Source organism: Phalaenopsis equestris, unplaced genomic scaffold (assembly GCF_001263595.1).
Source record: "Phalaenopsis equestris unplaced genomic scaffold, ASM126359v1 Scaffold236032, whole genome shotgun sequence".
NCBI lineage: Eukaryota > Viridiplantae > Streptophyta > Magnoliopsida > Asparagales > Orchidaceae > Phalaenopsis > Phalaenopsis equestris.
This window is the reverse complement of record NW_018253878.1, coordinates 1,226-11,078: the sequence shown is the minus strand read 5'-3', so window position 1 is coordinate 11,078 and position 9,853 is coordinate 1,226. Positions and strand designations below refer to the sequence as shown.

At 37.0% G+C, this 9,853-nt stretch overlaps 1 protein-coding gene across 1 annotated transcript in view; it reads right to left on the bottom strand.

The window, feature by feature from the left end:
- Positions 1-2,096, bottom strand: part of LOC110039264 (putative pentatricopeptide repeat-containing protein At3g47840) — a 2,491-nt gene extending 395 nt beyond the window's left edge. Inside the window, 2 exon segments of the mRNA XM_020744272.1 lie at positions 13-1,022; positions 1,024-2,096. Coding sequence (XP_020599931.1) covers positions 13-1,022; positions 1,024-1,888 — 1,875 coding nt within the window. The 5' untranslated portion in view covers positions 1,889-2,096.
- Positions 2,097-9,853: the final 7,757 nt, after the last annotated feature.

The following is a 9,853-nucleotide window of genomic DNA, read 5'->3' as shown; positions in this document are numbered from 1 at the left end:
CTTTCCCTTTGCATACAAATTTGCCATTACCACTCTCACTCCTGCACACCCTGGATCCATCTCCGCTGCTCTCCCCGCTGCTTTCCTCCCCACCACTGCCTCCCCTTTCACTTCGCACGATCGCAGCAATGCCGTCCATGCCACTTCGTCCGCCATCCCGGCAGGTATACTCTCCACTATTCCTTCCGCATCCTTCAATCTTCCCGCCCTCCCTAGCATGTCCACTAAACAACCATAATGCTCCTTCTCCGCCTCCATCCCTTTTTTCCTCATTGCATCCAAGTACCTCAATCCATCCTCCACCATTCCGCAATGGCTGCACGCCGTCAGAACACCCAGGTAAGTAACGCTATCCGGCTTTACATTCCTCTCGTCCATTTCATCAAACAGTTGGATCGCATCTAGGCTTCGTCCGTGCTCCGCATAGCCGTTGATCATCGCCGTCCATGAGATCGTGTCCGAGGGCTGCAGGCTGGCGAACACGGCCGTGGCCTGGTCTATACCGCCACATTTGGCGTACATTGTGATCAGCGCGCTAGTGACCATAGGATTAGATTCAAGCCCAACTGTAAGCGCAAGGGTATGGGTCTGCCGGCCGGCGTCAAGTACGGCGGCAGACGCGCACACACTGAGGAGGCTGGCAAGCGTGGTTTCGGTCGGTGGGACCCCGCCGTGGCAACGCATCTCCTGGAAGAGCGCGAATGATTCTGCAGCGCAGCCTTCCTGCGCGTGCGCGGCAATCACCGCGCTCCAGGAGACGAGGTCCTTGGCCGCTGTTTCTCGAAACGCGGCTAACGCTGCGGGGAGCAGTCCCGCGCGAGCGTACATTGTGACGAGTGCGTTGGAGACGGAAGAGGCGGAAGAGAATCCGCTCCGAGCGGCGTGGGCGTGGATCTGTGCGCCAAGTGGGGCATTCCCGAGCGTTGAGCAGGCGGAGATTGTGGCAGCATAAGTGTAGTCGTTGGGTGTTCCATCTTTTGGATGGGCGAGGAGGCAGTGGAAGGCAGCGATGGCGTCGGAGGGGGATGGCGTCGGAGGGGCGGCCGGTTTGGGTGTAGGTGGAAATCAGGGTTGTCCATGAGGCTACGTCTCGTGTTTGCATTGATTTGAAGATAGTGAGGGCGGGGTAGAGGTAGTGGGACTTGGAGTAGAGCGTGACGAGGGCGTTGGCGACGAAGGAGGTTTTCGAGTGACCATCTTTCAAAGCTCCAGCGTGGATTTCACGACCAGTGAGTATAAAACCAGCATCCGCGCATGCCTTGAGGGCAATGGCGTAGGTGTGAGAGTCGTAGGGCACCGGCATGTCTGCAAAGAGGAGGAGAGCATCACGGCATTTCCCTGCATGGACTAGAGCTGCGATGGCTGATGTCCAGGTAACGACGTTACGTTGGCGCATTTCATGGAACACCTTGAGTGCGGCGGAGGGATCGTTAGGACTTGCTCGTGAGTGGAAGTCGAGGAGGGAGGAACCGACGAAGACAGAATGTACTGCGCCGGACTTCAAGGTGAGGGCCTGGATGGCATGGCCGTGGGGATGAAGGGATGGAGTTAAGGCGCAGGCTTTAAGGGCGAGGCTAAGGATGAACGAGTCGGGGGAGAGGGATGAGTCTGTGAGGAAGAAGTAGAAGAGGGAAATGGCTTCGTTATGGTGGGAGGCGGCGATGTAGCCGGAGATGATGATGGTCCAGGAGATCGCGTCTCTGTGATGCATTTGATCGAACAGTTGACGTGCGTCTGTAAGACGGTTCGCTTTAACGAGATGGGTAAGCTTGGTGTTTGTCTCGAATGGTGATAATGGTAGCAGATGTTCGGTGGAGAATAAGCGGAATAGTGGAGCTTCTGTTGCGATTCTTGTAATCGGTAAAAGCTTGAAGGCTCGTGGGAGCATGGTCGGTGGTTGCAGGGACGAAGCTAAAGAATGAGAGGCGCCGTACTCCCGCTGAAATCATTGTCAGTGGAAGTCATTGTAAAACTGCAAAATTAGTCAAGAAGTTTGGAATGAATTTAATGGAGGTTTTACGGGCTCGAGATCTCATCATCAGATTTTTAGCTATGAAAGATGTCAGTTCCGGCAGAAATTTCGGCATGACATAAAAAGGAGCATTTAGATAAATTTTTTTATTACATATGATATAGAATCATAAGGATTTGATGAGAATTCCGATTTTCATTTGAAATAGTAAAAAATTTCAAAACTCGTAAGTTTCATGATGAATGGGACAAAATTAAATATAATAACGTTTCATTGGAAACTTTTCAAATTAATCGATAACAAAAATATCAACTTGTTTCTGAATTATTTTAAATAAAATTGAAAAAAAAACTTATAGAAAATTTGAACTCTAATTCACATTAATAAATTTCTATTGGAATTATTGAAATCCTCAAATAAGTGCTTTGAAGGGGAAAAAAGTATGAATATAAAGAATAAGAGAAAAATATTATCTTTGGAGCGTACAGTACAGGCATAATTTTTCATAAAACTTTATTAATAATCATGGAAGAAAAATATCTGGCCCCACACCATTTTTGTGGCCTCTTCTATTTATAAGTTATAGTTGGCCTCATGAATGAGAGAGATTATTGCGTGCGGACACCGCATGCATCTCTGCATGCGGTGTCCGATCCTGGCCGTAGATCGTGCGGACACCGCATGCATCTCTGCATGCTTCCGATCCTGGCCGTAGATCACGGTGATCTACGGCCAGGATTATTTCTGTTTTTTTTATAAAAAAAAATTTTTTTTTTGATGGGGCCCACCGAAATACATCGGGACCGTAGATCAGGTCCGGATCAGCCCCGCACACAAGCTACGTGCGGTGCCCGATCCGTATGGAATAATTTTTCCATGAATAATTACGAAAACGATAACACGAAAAAATCGAAATAATGATAATGATGTTACAAGGTGTGTAATGTATTATGTAGTGTAACATTGTTTTGTTATATGATGAATTGATGAAGTCGCCATAATTTGTAGAGTCAGCCTGCCAAATTAATTTATCAAATTTATTGAACGAACTACTTAGCTGAACATGCAAGTAGATATTTATAATATTATCCGGTTGAGTTGATCCAATTTGGTTGAACAAGTTTATTGAGTTGTCCTGCTAAATTGGTCGAATTTGGATGTGCCCTCATATTTCGAAATATTCAGAATATTTTGATAAGGTCACGTGTTTGACACTAGGGTTGTAATCAAGTCAAGTCGAGTATCTCGTGAATTGGACTTGGCTTGATCGAATCATAAGTTGTTTATGTTTACTTTGAGCTTGAGCCGAACTTTCCTATATTTTTTTATATTTGAGCTTGTTTAATTTTTTTTAATGATCATATTTGACTTGACTTGTTTATATGAATTTAATAAACTTGAAATTTAAATGAGTACATAATTTTTCATATAAAGCTAGTAATCAAGTTAAAAAAATTGAACCAGTATTTAATTCTATATATAAAGTTAATAATAAACTATTTTACAATTATAAATAAATAAACAGTTCAATAAGGGTGCATATGGAGCAGCTGTAGCTATAGAAATTAGCAGCTGTGGAGCTGCTTTTAGTGTAAGTTGAAGCTAAAAATCAGCTCATTCTGAAGCAGCCTGATTGTTTAGATGATATGCTCAGCTGCAACTGTTTTTGAGGTAAAAAAAGATTGTAATGCTCTTATGTACATGTGTTTGTTATATATCTGCTGTTTCACAACTAATTCAATTAGAACAATAAAAAGACGTTAATAGCTCACAAAAAAAGTTAAAAAATCTACTACTATACTTCATCAATGTATATCAAAAATATGTGAGCATAAATTTTGAGGAAATCTAACGTATTAAAAGAGACATAGGCTCTGTTTGGCGCAGCTGCATCAGCTTTTCAGCTGCAGCTGCGCTGCCCCAAGAAGCTGCCGCGGTGAAGTTGGCTGTCCTTTTGGTGTAGTTGTGTGAAACCAACTGTTGGACATCTGTTTATGAAAAAATGACCATTCCGTCTCTCTTCGGTAAAGCTGTTTAATACATAATCAAAAATAATTTTTATATTAATTAAATTATTTTTTAAGCAATAAATTTATATGAATAAATAATTAATTAGTTTAATAATTAAGAAAATTTCCCCTGCGATAAAAAACAACCAAGAAAATGACTAAGCAATCCAAGTATAAGCCATTCGACTGAAAATGAAACAGAATAGTAGCTAAATCATCAACTGCAAGTAAGCCATTTCTGAAGTTTATGGGATCTAATCCCACCTCCATCACAACTTTCCCACAAAGCAAAAAAATTAAAAAGATAGAAACAACAACAAGGAATTTTTTTGATAAAATTCAAATTCATTATAGTTTAGCTTAAAGATTCGAATTTCTCTGAAAACCTTCAAGAACCGTAATTCCAACTTCCACCAATCATAATTAAATCAAAATTAATGATGCAAACCGCTCCCAAATTAGAAATGGATAATAAGGAAAAGGTGCTCACCATATATTCCACTATCTATTCAAATCTACCACAGAGGAGGACCTGATGCACTGTTTTGTTTAAAGAAATGGATAACCCTAAGCAGCGCTATCTCTTCCGGCATAAAACGCTTGATCCACAAACAACACTGTGACCTAAGGGCATTTGCAACTCCAGCAAGATCAGATCGAGAGCTGAGGGGCGGAGCCGCGTAAAATCCCTTAGATGGCAAGTGGGGGAGAGAAAGAAAAAAACACATTTTTCTCCTGTTGTCGGGGAAGTCGAAAGAAAAATTTATATTTTTTAGAAAGTGTTATTTAAACTTTAAGTATTGTATCTTATTTTCTGTGTGTGTTTTGAATTTTATTTTATTTTATTATATGTTAGTGTATGCATAGTTCAGGTTCCGAAGGACTAGTGCCCTACAATTCTGAATTAGAAAAAACTATTAAGAAAATCAAAAAAACCAAAAAAATAAAAAATCTTAAAAAATCTAAAGAAAATTATAGAAATAACAATCCAAAACAATCAAAATACTGAAATTCATCATGAGTGTAGACCTTTAAGAGATTATGCTAACCCTACTGTAGATGAACTTCATTGTAATATTCAAAAACCTACTGTATTGGCTAATTCATTTGAGCTTAAACCTGCTAATTTGAGCTTAAACATGCTATTATCCAAATGGTATCAAATAATTAGTTTGGGAGATCACCAACTGAAGATCCAAATTTACATCTTGCCAATTTTCTAGAATTGTGCGCTACATTTAAATACGATGGTGTATCAGATGATGAAATAAGACTTAGGCTATTTCCTTTTTCACATAGGGATAAAGCTAATATGTGTTTGAATTCGGTAGCACGTGGATCTATTAGAACTTGAGGTGATTTAGCACAAAAATTCTTTGCTAAATATTTTCCACCATAAGAAACTGCGAAGCTTAGAAATGATATTACATCTTTTAATCAATTTGAAGGGGAATCTTTTTATGAAGCATGTGATCGATTTAAAGAACTCTTAAGAAAGTGTCAACACCATGCTATACGCTGCTGGTGGTTCATTGATGTCAAAACCATTTCATGACGCTTATGCTTTAATTGAAGAAATGACTACTAATAATTTTTAATGGCTTTTTGAGAAGTTAAATCTTAAGAAAGTACCCAATATTCATGAATTTGATGGTTTTGTAATGTTAGCAAATCAAGTTGCTACAATAAAGAAAGTTAGACCAATTTGGAATGAATTTTTCTTAACTAATTTCAAAGATTGAAGAGAATTTTTTAGGCTAAATGGTAGATTCTAAAACATAATTAGAAAATTTGAATGCCATAAACAATAAGCCGAATAACCCATATTCAAACTATTATATCTCTGGTTGGAAGAACCATCCTAACTTTAACTAGAAAAATAATTTGGGTGGGAATAATCAACAATGGGGAAACAATCAAGTAAACCCATTGGAAAACTGGAACAACCAATGTAATAATAATTATAGACCTAATTATCCTTCATGTTTTAACAATAATCCACAATTTAAGTAGAAGAAGTTGTCTATAGATGAAGTGGTGTTACAAATGGAAAATTAGTTACAAAGTCAAGGAGCTAAATTTTGAAATTTGGGCAAATAGCAAATTCATTAAGTAATAGATCCCAAGGAACATTTCCTAGTAATACTGAATCAAATCCCAAAGACCAGAATAAAGAATAAGTAGAAGCCATTCAGTTTGAAGCGGAAGAGAGTTGGAAGGTTGGGTTCAAAAAGAAATTGAAGTAGAGAGACAAGAAATTGAAAAATCAAAAGAGGACGCTCCAAATGATTCTAAAAGATCTATTTCTTCGATGAAAATTGATTTGGAAAAACCATCACCTCCATTTCCTCAGAGACTTTGTCAGCAGAAGTTGGATAAGTAATTTTCAAAATTTCTGAAAATATTTGAGAAGCTTACAAATAATATTCCATTTGCTAATATTCCATTTGCTGACGACGCCTTAGAACAAATGTCAAGCTATGTAAAGTTTATGAAGGATATTCTCAATAGAAAAAAGAAGTTTGAAGATAATGAGACTGTTACACTTAGTGAGCAGTGTAGTGCGATAATTCAGAAGAAGCTTCCTGAAAAGCTTAAAGATCCTGGTAGCTTTACATATCCATGTGCAATAGGAGACAGATTTTGTGGGGAAGCTTTATGTGATTTAGGTGCAAGCCTGAACCTTATGTCATTATCAATATTTAAAAGATTGAGATTGTGAGAAATAACCCCTACTACTGTAACTCTGCATTTAACAGATCGTTCGATAACATACCTTAAAGGAGTTATAGAAGATGTCCTAGTAAAAGTGGACATTGTGCTAGATATGGAGAAAAATAAATAGATACCTATCATTTTACGGAGACCTTTCTTAGTCACAAGAAACTCATACATTTGTAGTTTTTAAAGATTGAAGTGTCACTTGAGGACAAGTAACATTTTAAGTTTTGGGGATTTAGATACACCTAAAATATATAGTATTTTTAGACACATTTTTATACCTTTTTTGAGCTATTGTGCTTTAATGGAAGGTATTTTAGTTTTTTTCTTGTAGATACAGGTAAAAATGGTGAAAAATTCTTAAGAAAAAGGATCAAATTTGGAGCAAAAAGGTAAAAAATGTGCAAATTAGTTTTGGCGCCTAAGGGCTAGATCCGGCGCTTAAGCGCCGGTTAAACAGAGAAGGCCACGCCAAAGCGCTAAAGGTCCCGTGCTTACGCGCCACTGGCAGTTACTAGATGAGTATAGTCAGTTTTTGTAAATTTTGAAGAGGTTTTTAAGGCACCCATTGGCTTAATAGGTGGTTATAACCACCATGGATAAAAATTATCACGAAAGGATGCAACTCTTGGGGAAATACATCTAATCTAGACATATTTTGAAGAATTTCCAAGACACATCTTGGAAAACTATAAAAGAAAGAAGAGAGGACTTAGAAAAGAGTCTTAAAAGTATTGGAAAGTTTTGAAAGTTCTCATTTGGGGAGTTAGTTCGGAGAGACTTTCAGGCACCACTTTTACTTTTATTTTATCCTTTTAGTTAGTTTATTTTGAGTAATTGTAAAAGAGAAGAGATTCAAAGGAACTTTAAAAGTTTGGTGGAGAACTTGAGATAAGTTTTTATCTTTTTATTTTGAGACTTCTTTGGTTCTAATTGAGGCTTGTTGTTGGTTTAACAATGATTTCTACTTTTAAACTAAAGTGTGTTTTTATTTTCTCCATGGATTCTAAGTAGTTTTCTCTATCTTTCTTCTTAAAATGATAAGTAATTAAGTTTTGGATGGAAATTGTGGAGAGTATTGATCTTTAATGTTTTAAGAAGTTTTTACTTCTTGATTTGGCCAATCCAGATGTTAAAATTTGTTGTGAGAACATGTAAGAACTGGGCTGGTATTGTCTCAATCAACAATTGGAAAGAATCACATGAGGTTGTATGAATGAGAATGTAGTTCACATGATTCAGTACAAATAAATAGAAAAATATTCATTGAAAGGTGTAGAGTTAGAGGACTTTAAAGTGACAGGTTAAAGCCCCCAACTTGGTTTATTGTTTTAGGTTCTGATACGAGAAAGTTAGCCCCATGGTAAAGGGAATCGAGGGAACTCTAGAGTGAGAGCTAATTTCTTAGTTAATCTTCAGAACTATTCAAACTTTAACTTAGTCAATGTTCTTTATAACAACTCTAGTAAGGGTACAGGATATTATTGCTCTTATTTGACACAACACAATTTGCATACTTCCACAACAGAATTTCTAAACTTATTACTGATTCATGATAATAATAAATATATTTTTCTTATTAAGTACTTTTCATCTACAAAACTCTAGTTATCTTCTTAGGTTGTTACTATTTTGTCAAATTATCAAAAATACCAAAAATAGTTGCATTTTTATTACTGCAAAATATTCTTAATTTAAGTATTTACCTTTTTATAAATAGAAAGTTTTCTAAAAGTGCATATTATATAAATTCTCTGTGTTCGATATTCAGGTCTTATTCAAAAAGTCCTATATTACTTGATAACGATACATATACTTGCGTAGTATCATAATATATATAAATTAAAAGTTAAATTCTTATTTTTATTCAGGATCAAGTTTTTGGTTTTATTGCAAAGTAAGGAAATATAAGTGAAATATAATCTGAATTATTGTTATTCATTGCATAATAGAAGTATCAAAAGGAATCAGAGTCTCATGTAGATGGTCCCCTAAAGCCTCTGACCCTAAGCTAGGGTTTAGCTACGACCAGTACATAGAGGACCCAAATGGGGTTTCTATTGGTCCATGACTTATTTATGGTGGTTAGCTCCCCAATTTATCAAAAATACCCAATTTGGCCTTTTGCCACTAAACTCTCTCAAATTACCTAAATATCTTGAATCCCTAAATTTGGCAAAAATTCTCAAATTTACCCAAAATACCTAAATTTATTCAAAAATCATTTCAAACCTTTTGAAAATACCCAATTTACCCAAAATCACAAAAAGCTGCCAAATTACCAAAATACCCATCCTTAGCCCAAAATTTCAAAAATTTCCAAAAATCCTAAAAATTTCCAAAACCTTTAAAATATTCCTAATTTCATTTTTCTTAACTACCACATGATCCAATTTGGCCAATTTGACCATCTTTCTCCAAAACCGCCAAATTGTTTGACCAAAACCCCCAAATTGTCTTTAAAGGTCCAATTTCCCCAAATTTACCTCAATGTCCATCAAATTGGTCCCAATTTTCCCCAATTTAAATCTTAAACTTAAATTCACCTTCCATTTGACCAATTTAAACCAAATATAGGCTCAATTGGCCCATGCTTTCAGCCCAATTTTTGATCTAAGTCAAACCCCCAATTTTGGCCCTCTGACTTGGTTCAACCAAATTAAACCCCATGGCCTACTCCATTGGCATCAATTTGAATCCTAAGCTCTTCATAACATTCCTAAACATAAAAATTGAGGTTAAATTGGCCTTATTGAATCCTCAATTTCATTTAATTTCAACCTAAGTCAAAAGCCCCAAATTGGCTATGCCTCCAAATTTCACCAAATTGATTTCACCAAATTGATTTATTGATTTCCTTAACCCAAAAATTGGCACCCAATTCATGTTGAAAACTCTTCATCACATTTTTATTGACCATTCCAAACAATAAGTATAAACTTAGCCCATGCCTAGCCCAAGCTAGACCCAGGTCTAGCTCAACATGCTCAAATTCACCAAAATTCCAAAATCCTTAAAATTGACCCTCCAATTGAACTCAAAATTCTTTCAATCCTTCACCAAAAATGTTCATTAAAATCATCTACATCAAATAAATCAATCAATTGGGCCAATTAATATGGCTAGCCTAGCCCAAACCCAAGTCTTGGTC